The sequence below is a fragment of the Adiantum capillus-veneris genome, chromosome 16, assembly GCF_014529385.1.
Source record: "Adiantum capillus-veneris isolate H3 chromosome 16, ASM1452938v2, whole genome shotgun sequence".
Lineage (NCBI taxonomy): Eukaryota > Viridiplantae > Streptophyta > Polypodiopsida > Polypodiales > Pteridaceae > Adiantum > Adiantum capillus-veneris.
The window spans coordinates 121,713,835-121,730,894 of record NC_140946.1 but is presented as its reverse complement, the minus strand read 5'-3'; the positions used below and the strand labels follow the sequence as shown (position 1 = coordinate 121,730,894).

At 46.2% G+C, this 17,060-nt stretch overlaps 1 protein-coding gene across 2 annotated transcripts in view; it reads right to left on the bottom strand.

Moving 5' to 3' along the window:
• Nucleotides 1-17,060, bottom strand: part of LOC147439770 (uncharacterized) — a 138,786-nt gene that overhangs the window by 46,721 nt on the left and 75,005 nt on the right. For both annotated transcript variants that reach the window (XM_086485539.1, XM_086485538.1), the window contains 3 exons: nucleotides 4,612-4,725; nucleotides 4,336-4,429; nucleotides 4,085-4,242 (listed from right to left, as the gene is read on the bottom strand). In XM_086485539.1, the coding sequence (XP_086341665.1) occupies nucleotides 4,085-4,242; nucleotides 4,336-4,429; nucleotides 4,612-4,725 (366 nt within the window). The remainder of the gene's footprint in view (nucleotides 1-4,084; nucleotides 4,243-4,335; nucleotides 4,430-4,611; nucleotides 4,726-17,060) is intronic.

Sequence of the window (17,060 nt, the reverse complement as noted above, 5' to 3'; positions counted from 1 at the left end):
GCTTAGAGTGCTTCTTGTTGGCACTTTTCTTAGGGTGCGTCATATTCGCCCCTCCTCTTGCGTCCGTTGCTCCATTGCAGAAGAGGATATTTGCCACCTGTTGTGGGATTGCTGCATTACTAAAGACTTCCTTCGTTGTGTATCGGCCTGTATGCGGCTCTGCTTTCCTAGGGTTGTTTTTCACAAAAGGTTCTGGGTATTTGGTATTTTCTCTTCGGCCCTACAGCGTTTTGCGGTCTTCTTTATGTAGGTTAGATACTGGGCTTATTGGACCCTGTGGAGTCAGCGTAATGCTTACATGTTTCGTCGTATGACACTTGACCACGAAGTCATTGAGACACATTCATTTTGCCTAGAGAGGAGGGAGGACTAGGGATTATTGATCCAGAGATGTACAACAAGGCATTGCTTACGAAGCTCATAGTACGCGAATTGTTTCCAGGGGTAGTTTCTGCACCATGCTGTCACATACCTCTCCTCACTTTGGATCTTTAGATACTACCGGTGTTTGGCACCCGATCATCAGATTCATCTTCACAAATGCACCCTTGGATACATCCGATTTGTCATCATTTACGCGCTGCACGGATTTGGAATTATGTCTTCCTTTGATTCGCCACCTGCCTTCGTGTGTCGAGGAGGTAGCGAGGTAGCCACATGTATGGAATGCATATGTGACAGATTCACAAGGCCATCAGCTAGGCGAGCGGACATACATTGAATGGCTGAGATGGGATGATGGGCTAGCAGGCTCTTTACAATGTTGGTTAGATGCCTCCTTGGTTGGGGCACATGTGATTGGAGCTACCTACGGGATCCGCAGAGGGGTTGCTGCCCCTATGAGAGAGATTGACGAGGCTATTCCACATGACTGGCAGGCAGGCCCTCAGTGGGGGACAGACTCTTTTACTTTCTCATCACGGATGGTGGGTGTACTTCGATCCTCACTTAGGAGACTCGATTGTTGCTCAATAGGGGACTCTCCTCTTTAGCATTGCGGAGACTCGCCATCTTGGACGTCACATCATATTGGAGTTATAGGGTGAGGTTTCGCCTGATCAACAATCGATTGCCCATTGGCAACCTGTTAGAGTGGTAGGTTCTTTCCAGAGGAGGTATGTGTTGACTCTGTTTTCACTGTTGAGGACTTTGGAGATTGTGGATTTGGCAAGGAACGCCACTTGTTCAGTTGGACTGGGATTGTGGTGAGGCAGCGGCCTACGTTGAGCGATGATGGAGCCTCTCTACCCTTTTTGAGTGGTCTGTCTCGCTCGGGAGGAGGCTTCTTTCATAGACATGCCACCCTCCTCACCGTTCACAACAGTCAAAGGTATGGCAGGATCAACGCATCCTCCCCGCAAGATATATTTTTTCATGTGGATGATAGCACATGCAGGATTGCCTATTGATACTTGTCAGCAGTCACCGGTCATGATCCGACTTGTCAAAGATGTACTTCAGAGCTCGAGTCTTTGAGGCAATGTTTCTGGGTTTGTCCTTATGCGTAGCAAGTGTGGATGGAAATTTGTTGTTTGTTGAGTAGAGTGGGCATCCATGATGGATTCGTGACATGGGGGCCAATTGCATGGCTTTTGCAGTTTCCAGGGTCACACACCTTTTTTTAAGGCTTGCCCACAGATCTGGTCTTCCTGCTTACCCCCTTGGGTTACAGACCGGGCACTCTACAAGTGATTCCAGATGAAAGTCAACAGTTGGATTTCTGCCAACGAGAGACAATTTTCACCACATATGCAGTATCACGCTTTGGACCATGTGGAAGGCTCGATGTGCACACATTCTGGGCTCACAATCCTCCTCTACGTGCATTATTTTGATAGCCATCTGGACAGAGCTCCTGCATACTCTTCGCAGGCTCCTCTAGGGCAGCAGAGCAGCCTTGATGCGTCTTTCCTCACACATGGGGGCGTTTGTCAATTCTTTTCCGTTGGGATCAGGGTCACATCACATGGCATTATGCACCTTCACAGTGGTTCATTTTACATTCATCATACATACTACCTTGATGTTTACATATACCTAGATGAATCCAGGATAAGCCCAGATTCACCCTTAAAAGTAAAGTGCAAGGTACAGACCAATGGTAGTCACCCACAAGACAATATAACCATCAGCTTCATCATGCATAGTATTGACTAAATACCACGACATCCCCACTAACGTTGTCCGTGCCCAATAGTGGGTGTAGAACTAGGTACTAACATATGCTCCCAAACACAACACACACCACACGCGCACACACACGAACATGTATCAACACAAAGTTCAACGTACTGAGTTTCTGTCATGACTCTGGAGATCAAGGGCAGACTCAGCCATAATGAAGCCTAGCACTAAAAGAAGCATTAAATCGGAAAAATTAGCACAAAAATGAGGTAGTTGATAGGGCATACGCACCACAAAAGATAGAAAGAATTAGCACAATATCAACTGGTCGTAACTCGGACGAAATAGCCTACACATTGTCACTCCTCCTTTGTACTTCCTCTTGGTGATAGGCCATTGAGCGTCTCTCAAAGTCTCTCAAAGTCTCTTATATACACAGAATACAACCCCTTTTCTCGCCCTCAAAAAAAACAAAAAACAAAAATAAAATCTTTACTCCTGGATCCCAACTGAGAGTCTACCACTCTCGGATCTAAGGATCCAATCCCGAAATCTAGGGTGCGAAACCCTTGCGCTGATCTGGCTCTGTTGCCACAGAGCTCTTTTCTCCCGTAGAGGCTCATGCCTTCCTATGCTCCTACTTTCTTGTGCAGAGTAAGTGTCCTGTGCAAACAAACACTCATCCCCAGAAGAGATCTCTACGCTGAGAATCCTCTCTTCCAATCCTACACACAGAAGAGGTGTGCTCTTGGGTCTCCTTCTTGTAAATCAACCTCGTCTACGACATTTATGGGCTGAAAACAGAGAAAAACAGCAGCTTGTCGCAATGGAAACAACCTCCAAAGGCACTTCTTCGCAATGGAACTCGCCTACTTGGTCCACGAGACGTTTGGTGCACTTTGGGCAGCCATAGGGGTCGTCCGCGGCATGGTCTTGGCTATGCACAGATGCAATGCAAACATAGACTCCTTAACGGGAAAGCATCTGCTTTTCCAAAAAGAAACTCGTTTTTTTAGAAAGTAACTGCATTTCCTCAAAGCTTACTTAGACCCATCTTAACCACTCAACAGAAAGTTGTGCACTAGGTGGCGCAGACATGCCATGACTCCAGTGAAAAGTCATGCAGGATGTAGTAAACCACGTTGTCGCAAGGGCTTGATTCACCACAAGGGCTCTGCAGTCAAAGACGAATGCAAGAAAGACCAATGACAAAGCTTCCTCTTGATAGAGGCTCAAACTCCTGCTCATTAGACACATCAATGGTGACATGAAAATATCTGCAAGTTTATCCTCTTTGCAGCCATGTGAAATTGTCCACCCCATGCCTGTCAACTCCTGCAAGAAAACTAAAAGACTTGTGCCAGTTGATGAGCGCACCAGCGATCAAGCAAAAGGTAGCAAGGGCATCCCATAAACTATTCAATGTGTATGTGTCATGTGCAAAAAGCAAAGTGTCATTTGGATAGCAAAGCGTCATTTGGATGCATGAAAAAATACAGAAGTGTTATGCATATGGCACTCCACAAAGAGTAACAAAGTAACCATTGCTCTTAGAAGTACATCAGATGCCAAACATTCACGCAGCACAGCACCCTACACCATAACAATATACACCTAACGCAAACAAAGAAACTTGTGAACCTGATGCGGTAACTACTCCTTGACAACATGTGTCAACAAAAAACAGTTGACTTTTTGTCAAATCAAAGTATGGCTTTTTTTGCAGGCAAGACAGAGAATCCACAACCTAAAAGACTCGGAATGAAGTGTCAACAACAAAACAACAATTTAATTAGGACTACAAAACTTGCACTGTGCAATTTTGAATATACTGCTTTGTCCAGTGCAAGACCTTAAACATGCATAGCTTGGATAATAGCTACAACGTCGTTGCTGATTTGTCCAAACAGTAAACAGAAGACCGTCACATTTATCGTACATGAGGGAACAGTGAACATACCTGGGCAAGAGCCTCTTTCAATTTTCCTGCTATGCAAAAGCTGCATGCCAATGCAAAGTACACACTTGCAGTTCCAACAATTCCTGATGCTTCCATCTCCTTCACTAGCTCTGATGCCTCCTCAATCATTTTTTCATTTCCAAAAGCCTCTACCAGACCTGCAATTTATGAAACAGATTAGAAAACAAACCTGTGCTTCCCTAGCTGTGGTTTTTTCTGGTTTCATCAGCCAAAAAGAGAACTAGCTTTACATGTATAAGTTTGTGCATTTGGAGGAAATCCAGCCCGTTCCATTCTTTTGTAAAATCGAACCACCTGATCAAAACTCTTCGCTTTCACCATAGCCTGCAAGTCCAGGAAATTTTTAAGCATTTCAATTGCTGTTGGTCAGATTAGAACATGTAGGTATCTTAGCACGGAAGCTAAGAAAGAAGGGGGGATGAAGGTGGCTTTTTTGTTGATGATGGTGGTGGGTTGTTTTTGGGGAAGAGGAAGGGGGGGTGAGGGATCCTATATTGCAACCTCACCTCTATAGTTAGACCAAAGGTGGCACCATTCGGTTTCATCCCCGTCTTCTCAAACTCTTCCCATGTCCAGAACACTCCCGTCCATTCTTTAGTTGCAATACAAGCAGTCAGAACCTTTCCAAAATACAAAAAAAGGTTTTGTCAAGAGGAAAAAACACACTCTTTCATTCCTAAAAGCAGAAAAAGAAATACTTTATTGCTAATTGAACGACCAAAGTATGCAGTCAATAAACACGAAGTCCACCATGCTTCGAAAATACCTACTACAATTCAGCACTTCAAGCACTGTTGCATATGGGTCTGGCATTAAGTTAAGCAGATTTGGTGGCAGATTGCATCTATGCTACAGTGTGCTAGCCAAGGAAGTCACGAGACTGGCAGTATTCATTGAACAGAAATAGCCCCAGACACTCATGATTGTGCATTTTTATGATTGATTTCTAAGACCCTCGTTTGGACACTTGAGATCGTCCAGCTGCCATTTGGTAAACCTGAGGGCACCTGTAGTAGGACAGTAAGTCTTGTGGTCTCTGTGAGAGGGGTTGCCTCTATGCAATATGATGAAGTCTACACACACACACACACACACACTCTTTTTTTCTGTAAATCTGCTTTGATTAATTGACGAGTGGGAAACCTCAAAGCGAGGAAAACCCACGAAAAGAAAGGGATATAAAACACGGAGCACTATGAGGCTCTGAAGGCTAGAAACAGTCAAAAGTAAATCATATAGATATAAGAGTGATGTCTCCAGCGTCATAGGCAAAATGCAGCGCTTGACCAAGAGATAATTTGAAATAGGGAAAGGGGTCAACAAAAGTGCCCTGGAACATTAAGGAGTTCCTATGATGCCAGATGGCCCACATAGTCCAAAATCTGACCCTGGTGAATAAGACCGCAAACTGAGATTGTGGTGACCCAAAAAGCCAAAATCGTTTGTGAAAAGAGCCGGAAGGAAAACGCAGTCGAAGAGCAGTCAACACTTGCCGAATGAAGGCTCTGGAGTGACGACAACACCACAGTAAGTGTGGCACGGTCTCCTCAGCTTCAAGGCATCTGGGGCAGCGGGAAGGCGCAATATGCCGAGCATGCAACACACTGCCAACAGGTAGAGCTCCCACCAAGCACCGCCACAAGAAAACACGTTCCTTCAGAGGCAGATGACTCTGCCAAATGCGAGACAATGTGTGTTGCCACCTCAAGGATGACTCGGAAAGCGACCACAGCTGATTACCCCGATGCACAATCCATGCATCAGACTGAAGGATGGCATAGACACTGGCAGCTGAGATGCAGTTCAATCTAGTAGTAGACAGATTCCAATCAGAGAAGCGAGAGTCCACATCCAGAGGAGGAATGGGTGAATGAGCAGCAAGCATCCTTTGAATCTCCCGCCAGAGAGGAGAATAGTGAAGGCCCAACCGAAAGCGGGAGACGGCATCAACGAAAGAAAGAACATAACCCAAGTCATCAACCACCTGATGCACCTGACAGATTCCTTTTTGGGAAAGAAAATACGCTTGGCGAGGAGACTGTTGAACCAAAGTCGAAGCAAAAACCCTGCTCCAATGCAGACCCTCCAGGCAAAGAGAATTACCCCCAGAGGATTGTCGACCATCCAGGCCAAATGCGAAGTGACAACCTTCCAATCAACAATTAGAGAAGAAGTAAATGGACATCCAGGAATGTGTCCTTCAAGCTTCCCAAAAACAACATCCCAATAAGTCGGTTTCCAACGACCAAAAGAAGGGGTGACAATGTGCAAACACAAATGTGTGACCATGAGAGCCCAGTGTTGCTGCTGCTCCACCAAAACTGACAACAACATAGCTTTCCGAGCCAGAAGATGACGTCTCAAGTCCAAAATATTCAACCCTCTGAGCCGCTTGGGAGAACACAGCTTGTCCATAGATAGAAACCGAAGGCCCCTCTTGCTAGACGAGGTCCACCAAAAATACTCTAAAATATTGGACATGAGGGATTGCAAGCGCAATCGAGGCCAGGATAACAAAGGCAAGTAAAACTGTAGATAAGCCACAAGGATGCATTGGACAATCCTGAGACGCACATGAAGTGGCCACGTGGACAATTTCCAATAATTCAACTTGGAATGCAGACGTTGGATCACCCAATCCATTTTCTTCATAGCCGATACATTCCAACCCAGCAGATAACCCAAATGGTGAACCAGAACATGTGGAGGAACAATCTCCCCAGGCCACAATATCTTATGCTAGTCACACTCTTTCAGAGACAATAGCTTGGATTTGCAAAAGTTAACTTTGAGACCTGCTGCCAATCCAAACAAGTGAAGAGTATGCATAATCTACTGTACATCATCATAGTTATTACGAGGCATGAACAAAGAGTCATCTGCATAAGCCTGACCAGCAAACTGTCGACCAGAAGGTAAAGGCAGGCCATGTAGCCTATCAGTGGAGGTCAAGGAATCCAAATACATAAACAAGGGATGAGTAGCGATAGCATAAAGCAAAGCACTCAGAGGGCAGCCCTGCCTTACCGACCGTCCCAAAGTCCAAGATTCTGTGAGAAAACCATCCAGCAAGCCTGCAGAAGTACTGTATGCATACAAGAAAAGCACGACACGGGATAGACTAGGCCCAACGCCCAAACGTCTCATGGTATCCGCGATGTAATCCCAAAGAACAAAATCAAATGCCTTTTCAATGTCGATCTGCATGATTAAGACATCCTGTCGAGTATATTTTGCATATTCCAAACGACCCAAATCAAGCAAGCTGGCATACAATTCCGACTCAGTGTAAACAGCTTCCAAGTCTTGAGCCTGCCGCATCGAAAGAATGGATGTAACATGTGATAGAAACATGTGACGTGCTTGGCGAGCTCTCTCGTGGGAGGAGAAGGGGCCTCAAAAATCTTGCCATAATGAGAGTGTAGGGCTAGTGCTAGCTCTCAGAAAGTGGAGGTCCACTCCCCTGATGGTAATTTAACTCTCCGTATAGCTTGAGACTGCCTCGAGTGATGCAAATGCTGAAAGAATTGTTTAGAAGCACATCCTTTATCTACAAAAGCCTCTTGACGAGCTTGAGTCTGCCATTTGACTCCTTTAGTTTGAACCTCAGTAGAAGATTTCGAAGGCAAGCGAGGTTGAGGGGCAGGGAGGGTTGAAGGAGGTGGTTGCAGATTTGGTTCGGACATTCGGACTGCATATGACAAAATTTGCCACATCGGAAGCAAGAATTTGCAAACTTGCCCCATTTAAGCTTAAATGGGCGCTTTCCAACCACTGCATCCCTGGAATCGATCGAAATACCTGCTGGAGTGGGAAAATCCGTGTCCCACAGAATACAAAAACGGTTTGTGTTTGCGTCCAGCTTAGGAGGGCAAATGACTTTACCCAGTTGAGCAGCCAACAAAGGAAGAAAATGACGCCAAGTGCGAGGAAAGTCGACCACCTCAACCCAGACAGGACACTTGTAACGAATGAGACTTTGATAGTCCTTGATAAGAGCCCAGGGCAGCACATGAGTCATCTGCGTATTGAAGAAAAGAGGAGACATTTCCAGCAGAGCATCCCGAGCATCCATGTCAGCCAGCAAGACTTCGTAGAACCCTCGCGCTCCAAAGTAAACCCCTCGGACTGCTTGCCGTTTGAGTAGGCAATCAACCCATTGGCCTACATCCTGAGCCGTAGGCATTCTACCCGAGAAAAAAAGAATCACCGCGTTGAGTGCATATTGAGCAACAGGATCCATAAGCTCCTGTATAGGGATGCGCACTTCCATGACAGGAGCGGATCCTTCTCAGGTTTGACGTGCATCTTTGAAGCCCTCATGCAAACATTCTTTGATAAGACTCAAAGCATCCATCTCCGAAGTTTACATGGCTTTCCGACGCTTATATATACACTGATCGGTCGAATCCATGTGAAGCTCTCTCACACACACACGCACACACGTCCATAGCTGAACACTCAGAGAGCAAGGTGGATACACTGCAATACAGTCAAAGCACACCACAAAACACCATACGAGAACACTTTTAACATACTGAGAAAAAGGAGCGACTCACTGTATTGGCACTGCTAAACAGCTACTACAAGCCCATGACAAGAGATTGATCGCTAATGACCAGTTGGCAGCACTCCAAGCTCGAGACCAAGACTCGGAGTACACGTACAATGGGAGTGCAAAGGCTAAGGTGCAATGGAGGGGTGGTGCTGACTCTAGACTCCGACTAGTATTCTGTAGAGAGCACTACAACTGACTCATAATGACTGAAGATACTGGCTTCGGCTTTAGACACAGATGGAGGCTCTTGCCCAGCCTCAAAGGGACTCACATGAAGCCAACCCCGCAGAGCCCACCATCCGACTTGCCTTTTCGCTGACAGAGCAAGTGAGCCTTGCAGTAGAGGTGGAGTGCCTTCAAGCCACTTCTGTCATCTGCAAGATTATCGGCACTCACCCCAGTAGAGATGAGGTGTGTGATCTCTTCCAGGTCCGCCTTCTCTTAAAGATCATTGACGTATAGTTCCTCGGGCATGGCTACTACCATATCGTGTTTGAGACTCCCGAGATGGCAACCAAGGTCATTTCGATGAGCCCGCAGGCCATCCGAGTTGTCAAGGCCCATTTTTGACAGTGATGCCATGGTTTCCCTGGTCAAAGCTTCCGATGTTCTTGTCAAGAAGGCAGACTTTCCCATTTCGGTCTGCTTCTTCGACGTGAGGAGAGAGTACGTCTTGCTGTTATCCAGGATTGGTTCTTAGATTGGGACCTCTTGGAGACATTGCGCACGACAGTAGGTATACCTCCGGTACATGTTTTGGTTTGGGACACCCACTCTCTCCCGAAGGTAGTCCTACTGCCTAGGGTGAGTGGTGGATGGTTCTGCGAGAGCGTGGAGTATTCGGGACTAGTGCTTCATATGTAGACATAAGGGCCATCTTGGGAAGGCTTGTCCTCGCAGGAGAACACGAGCCATGCCACAGACTCAGCCTACCAAGGCTGGCCAGGCACAACAGACAGACTCATGGTGCACACGCTGGCACCATTTCACAAACAAGTGCCCGTTCAACTGATGGCTGGCTGCAGGTGCATGGCCATCTCCTGACCTCAAGGCAACTTGCTTCAGAGTACATGTTCTTTTCCTAGCAGCCAAAGGTGGGGATGCCTTGGACACAACAATTGGTTTCTCTTTTCTGCAATGTGGCAGGGATCACATAGAGTTGACTGTGCATACAATAGTAGATTGCCTCCGTGTCCAAGCTCTTGAGTTCCCTCACCACAAGGGCAACTTGGAGTAGTGACAGACTTGATACAGACCCTATGGCCACTGGCCAAGTTCTCTTTGACGCTGCCTGACGTAGCAGTTTGTAGACACATTGTGGATTGATCATGGGCCAAACAGACACTTCAAGCTCGCCTATCTCAGGGATGCTCAAATGAGGACTACTCGCCATCCAAGCAGGACTTGAAGATTGCAAGGTTGGCTGCTGCGGCAACATTGGTTTTCTCTCATTGACCCCATGAGGATTGTCCATGGAATATGCAGTTGCTTAGTAGATTGCAGTTTTTACGTATGAGGGGTCGACTGAGACAAGAGCTTCAGAGATGCCTTGTGGGTGGCACGATAGATATGCTTTAGGAGCATCACCTTTGTGAGGGCCGTATTTGGCGTTGTGGACAGATCTTGTGTGACTGCTATGAGACTTTAGTCAGCTGCTTTTGGACCTCAAGGCATTCAGGGAGACGTATGTATGACTATATGGCAGAAGGCAATTGTGGGCAGAGGTATTATTGTGCCAAGTAGGGCCCAGTGGATCACTATGCAGGTTCAAGGTTGCCTTGTGGGCTTCTTGAACATTTATGCGCCCAACTATGTGAGTGCATGGGTTGAGTTTTGGTCACATATTGAGCAGTGGTGCATTGGGGGGGGGGGGGACTTCAATATGATTGAGGACCCTTTAGATAGGAGTGGGGGCAACCATGCTACTGTACATGGAGCTGAGTTGGCTGTTTGAGAGTACCTCTGTATGACTCTGGGGATTTCGAATGTATGGCAGCATGCAGGCCTTGTGCAGCCTTCAGACAACCTCTGTTTCTCTCAATTCGATCGCAGAGTAGGAGGAGCGAATCTATCTAGGATAGATCGTTTTTACGCTAGTGACTCTACGATATGGGCAGTTCAATATGCATTTTGGCAAAGACTACTTTCTCTGATCATACACCAATGATTCTTACTTTGTCAGATAGATAGAAGAGAGAGTACCAATCCAGGATTGCTTCTGAGATTGGGACCTTGCACACGACAGTAGGTATACCTACGATACATGTTTTGGTTCAAGACACCCACTCTCTCCCGAAGGTAGTCCTACTGCCTAGGGTGAGTCGTGGATGGTTCCGCGAGAGCGTGGAGTATTCGGGACTCCCAAACCAGTGCTTCATACGTAGACAAATGGGCCATCTTGCGAAAGCTTGTCCTCACAGGAGACCCCGACCCACGCAACAAAAAATCTCAGGGTGCACACGCTGGCACCTCTTCACAAACAGGTGCTTGTTTAACTGATGGCTGGCTGCAGGTGCATGGCCGTCTCCGTCAAGGACAGCCTCGCCATACAGGCCCCCCTGGTGGCTGACCTACGATAGGCTAGCAACATTGGGTTCTTATAATTACCTGATTTGACCCTCTTATCTAAGGACACTCCTCCCACCTCAGCCTTGCCCCCGCCAACTCCCCGGCCTCCCCCGCCTCCCGACTCCACCACTCTGCCTCCACCTCCCCCACCCTCCCATGACCTATTACAAACTTGGACACTCCAAGTCAAGATTCTACCGCGACACAGCAGAGATTCAGTGTTCACAATTCACACTTGATTCGACACGGCCCGGTGTAGTTCCGTGCCTAGAGATATTGGCCCCAAAGACTGGCGCCCCTTTCGGTATTTCTTTTTGTATTAATCTGTGTTCAAAGTACAAGAGAGTGGGAGGGTGCTCACTCTTAGACTCTGCGTCCAGATGCTCTGAGAAGTGAGGGCCCTACCCACTTATTTATAGGTTACAAGGGATGCCCAAAAGCAGAGCCCCAAAATCAGTAATCAAAAGCTTCTAAAATTAAAGCATCGAGTTCCAAAAGCTATCCTAAAAACTCAGCCAACGTAAAATCTGTAATTCCGTACGCTTTGCCACGTCAGCAATGCAGCGGATTTTGCACGGAAAATTCCGGGTCTCCCCCTCGAGCTTGTCTCCGCGTTTCACGTTTGCTGCCAGCCAGTATGAGCGTGTCCGGGCATGCCACATCACCAGTTTGTGACATCACCCCATTAGCCCCTCACCCTCGTCTTTTCACCCATCTTATACCCCACCACCGGCTCACGGAATAGGACAGTCCTCAGCAGCTCGGATCTCTTCGCAATGGTTTTGCCACGAGCCAACTGGCTGGAGGGGGACAACCCTACATGAGGACGGCACTTTTGGTGCTGTCCCTCGTGGGCTAACCAATTTTGATAGTCGTCGGTGATGGGATTTCTTCAACTACGACTTTACATGCTTTCTTGGCTACCCATCTCCTGACCTCAAGGCAACTTGCTTCAGAGTACATGTTCTTTTTCTAGCAGCCAAAGGTGGGGATGCCTTGGACACAACAGTTGGTTTCTCTTTTCTGCAATGTGGCAGGATCACATAGAGTTGATTGTGCATACTGTAGTGGATTGCCTCTGTGTCCAAGATCTTGAGTTCTCTCACCACATGGGCAACTTGGGAGTGACAGACTTGATACAGACCCTATGGGCCATGGCCATTGGCCGAGTTCTCTTTGACGCCGCCTAATGTAGCAGGTTGTAGACACATTGTGGTATACTTTTATGTAGACACCCAGAGTTCGCCTTGCTATGTATATGTACATGAGGATACCTGAATAGAGGATGTAGCTCTACGGAATGCACGTGCATCTTGAGCATGGGTCAAGCAGACACTTCAGGCTTGCCTATCTTGGGATGCTCAAATGCGGACTACTCCCCAACCAAGCGGAATTGAAGATTGCAAGGTTGGCTGCTGCGACATCGGTTTTCTCTCATTGACCCCATGAGGATTGTCTCATGGAATATGCAGGGGCTTGGTGAACCAAGATTTTACGTAAGAGGGGTCGACTGAGACAAGAGCTTCACAAAGTTATACTTATGCTCTAGGAGCATCATCTTTGTGAGAGTTGTATTTGGCGTTGTGGACAGATATTGTGTGGACATTATGAGACACTTTAGTCAGCTGCTTAGGATCTCAAGGCATTCAGGGAGGCGTATATATGACTATTGCAGACTCATGGCAAAAGCCCATTGTGGGCAGAGGTATTATTGTGCCAAGCAGGGCCCAATGGATCACTATGCAAGTTCAAGGTAGCCTTGTGGGCTTCTTGAACATTAATGTGCCCAACTATGTGAGTGCACGGACTGAGTTTTGGTCACATATTGTGGAGTCTTTGCCTCAAGCAATGGTGCATTAGGGAGGACTTCAACATGCTTGAGGACCCTTCAGATAGGATTGGGGGCAACCATGCTACCGTACGCAGAGCTGAGTTGGTTGTTTGGGAGTGCTTATGTATGACTTTGACGATTTTGAATGTATGGTAGCATGCAGGCTTTGTACAGCGTTCAGGCAGTCTCTCTTTCTCTCGGTTCGATCGCAGAGTAAGAGGAGTGAATCTATCTAGGATAGATCATTTTTACGCTAGCGACCACATCTATGACAAGTTCAATATACATTTTGACAAGGACTACTTTCTCAGATAATGCGCCAATGATTCTTACTTTGTCAGATAGATAGTGGAGTGGAAGTCTTATGCTACATATACCGGAGAGGATTTTTCTGGAAATAGAGCTCGGAGAGTAGGTTGTGGTGCTTTGAACAACGAGTCTAGACAAACCGGGCCACCCTGTTGCTAGAGCGGTCATTGACCTTGTGGAGCTTAGTCGTTTCTTTCTTCAAGAGTTGGCTACGATACTTCTTGACACAGTCAAAGTTATCCGAAAAGCATATGCGATGGGCAAACATTCTTTCTATGTTCCACTTCCAGATTATGCATGTGGAAGGCAAGAAGAATGTGGTGGCTGATGTGTTATCAAGAAAGCCACAAATTTCAGCTGTGTCAATTCCTTATCATCATGAGCTTGATGACATGAAGGAACAATATGCTATTGATGAAGATTTTGCAAGGATCTTTGAACAGTTGCAAGATGGACAATGCCATGAGCACTACCTCCTCAAGGATGGTTTTATGATGATGCATGGTAGACTATGTGTCACTAGGCCATTGCGACATTAGGTTATGATAGAAAGCCATGTCCCACCGTATGTAGGGCACCGTGGAATTGATGCGACAGTGAAAGCGGTAGAGACATTCTGTTATTGGCCTACTTTGAGGAGAGACGTGGATGCCTTTATGCGAGCATGCGTGATTTGCCATGTGTCAAGTTTGACAGGTAAAAGGAAACACGGTTATTACAACCACTGCCGATTCCGAATAAGCCATGGGAAAGCATTGCTATGAAATTTATTCTTGATCTTCCAAGAACACCGACAGGGAATGACGGTATATGGACCATTATTTGCAGGTTCAGCAAGCAGGCCCATTTTATTCCTGTCTCAGGAAAAAGATAAAATCTGACCAGATGGCACGACGATTCATGTACAATGTGTTTAAGTTACCATGGTATACCATAGTCGATTGTCAGTCGCATGACGAGTTTGTTTTGGAGAGGATTGTTTGAGAACATGGGCACTACGCTCAAGTTCTCGTCTTCGTTTCATCCACAAACTGATGGTGGACACTCAGAAGAGGCTAATTCTACTGTCTTGGATCTGCTGAAATGTTATGTGTCAGATAATAAGGGCAAGTGGGAACAGTATTTGCCTATGCTTGAGTGTGTGTACAACAATACGGTGCATTCCTCCATAGGCAAGGCACCTTTTGAGATTGTTGAAGGTGGCAAAAAGGTTCCTCCCATTTTGCATACAAAGCACAATTTTTTTGAGGCAGATCGATATGTTGAGAACATGGATGAATGGAAGAGGGTTCCTCTTCAAAAGGCTCTTGCCTTGGCGAACATGCATAAAACCCATAAAATGTACATGGTCATCTGAGAAGCCCAACTAGTGGGGCATTACCATTCGTGTAAAGGAGAGAGAGAGAGAGAGAGAGAGAGAGAGAGAGAGAGAGAGAGAGATGCATGAGAGAAAATCATCACGCTACATGAAACAAGGGAGAAGGCAGACTTTCCTTCAAAGCTTCAAACCTGAAAATCCACTCAAAGAAACTGACAATCAGCCTCCCTTCTCATATTTGGGCGCCCCTAGCTAGGATGAGGTTTCTGGATGTGTGTTGGCCTGCAGGTTGCTCTCCGACCGCCATGTGTCCATTTACTAGTCTGATTCCAGGGCTGATCGGCCCCAACCATCTTGTGGCTGCCTATCCTTGACTCCTACGGGTGAAACTCTCAGTCAACAATTGTTTCACACTGGCCATGCAATGTCCGGGCATTTGTGATTTCAAAAAGAGAGTCCCAAAAATTAAATAAAAATCAAGGGAAGGAAACCAACAAATAAAGTTAGTGTTTGTCACAAACACTAACTTTGGGCCATTGTTAGTGCTAACTTTAGTTCTAGGCGTGTGAGTCGCCTATGATATAGTGCCCTAAAAGCCAGTTGGTTGCTCTCCAAGATGAAGTGATGTAAGCGGGCTACGTGAATCCTTAATGACTTTGGGGCACTTGCTGAGTGTCAACACCTTCTCTGCCAGCACCTCTCAGCCAAGAAGGTATTGGCCAAGAGGTGCTGACACTGTGGACACTAAAACCAGTCTACTCTGGCAAAGATTATCACTCTGTTTGCTACAAGAAGCTGCACCACCCAAGAGAGAAGTTGTGCAGAATGACGCAATCGAAGTGATTGATGGTTATAACTTAGGATGAGTGCTCAATGCAATTTGAAGGTTCCTTTTTCTTGATGAGAGAGTTCCTTCTACTTCATAAGAGATGTTGTGAGTGAAGGTTCTGTGAGTGTTAGAGAGAGAAAGAAGACTTAACACTCGATGGGGCACCAAACCCCCCTCGAAGGGGCCCCCTCTCTATCGCTAAGGAGGTAATTGCTTTAGATAGATTGCACAAATGTTGATACCATGGATCTGATTTGACTTGGATCTGCAAACTGACGAAGAGGCTAGGGCTGAAATCTGGAAGCATAGGCTGAAATGTGCAAAAACCCAGGGGCTGATCTACTCCTACGGTGTAGATCTACAAGCGCTATGGGTGCTGATGTAAAAGCTGATGCTTGCAAGTTCTAGGAAATACCAGGGTACTTGAAAACGCCAGGGTGCTAAGAAACTGCAGGTACTGAACGTATGCTTTGAGTGGAGGCCAAGGGCTGTCTATATAGCCCCTGGCGACGCTGGGTTGAGCAGAGTAAGGGCCAGAAGACACCCATGACTTGCTGATAAATATGTGTATCACTTATTAACCTGTGCTTAATGAACAATCGTGCTACATCTTGTGCTATGACTCTGGCCATACAAGGGACTAACATGCAAAACTTGTTGAAATGATCAACGATTATTAAGCATTGTGTATTTCTTAAATGCAAACTAGGTGGAAGTTTAGTCACAAAATCCATAGAAATGTCCTAAAATGAGCTTTGAGAATAGGCAAAGGCATCAAAAAAGACCTTCTTGCTTACCCCTAGGGGATTTTACTTTTTGACAAATGGAACACTGTTAAAACACATCTTTTCGCATTTTAAGAATCTTTCTACTTGTTCTAGAGTGGTAATCATGCCTCTGTGCCCACCCATGAGTGCATCATCTGCATCGTGCAAATGTGGCTAACCTAAGAGAAGGTAACGCAAAAAGACGGTGACGAAAATACAAGAGACCATCATGAATGAGACAGTTGTTGGACCCTTGAGAGGCACGAGCCTACAACCATTGGTTACCAAACTCGGAATCTGTATACTGATTTTTCAGGTTGTGTCAAGATCTGTCCTTTGTGACTTAATGCATTTGCAATGGCGTTAGCTTTACTAGGAACATATTCAATCAAACCACCAAATTGCTCAAAAAAATTGAGACCGCCTTGCTTGGCCATCACTCCAATGTGCACTAGGCATAGACTAGAGCCACTTGAGGGCTTGATGATCAGTACAAACAATAAAATCTCTACCATATAAAAAATGCTTTTAATCCTTGAGAGAATGGATGAAAGAGAGAAGTTCCTTATCGTACATTGAGTAATTCTTTTCTACACTGTTTCACTTTCTACTGAGAAATGCAATTGGACTGCCATGCTACTGCAACATAGCTTCTATGACGACGTTGCTCTCATCCGTCCATACCTCGAAGAGGTCATCCCAAATGGCGAGGATGACAGAGGTTCAATCACTGCAACCCTGAGAGCTTCGAAAGCCTCAACGGCTGGCTTGGGCA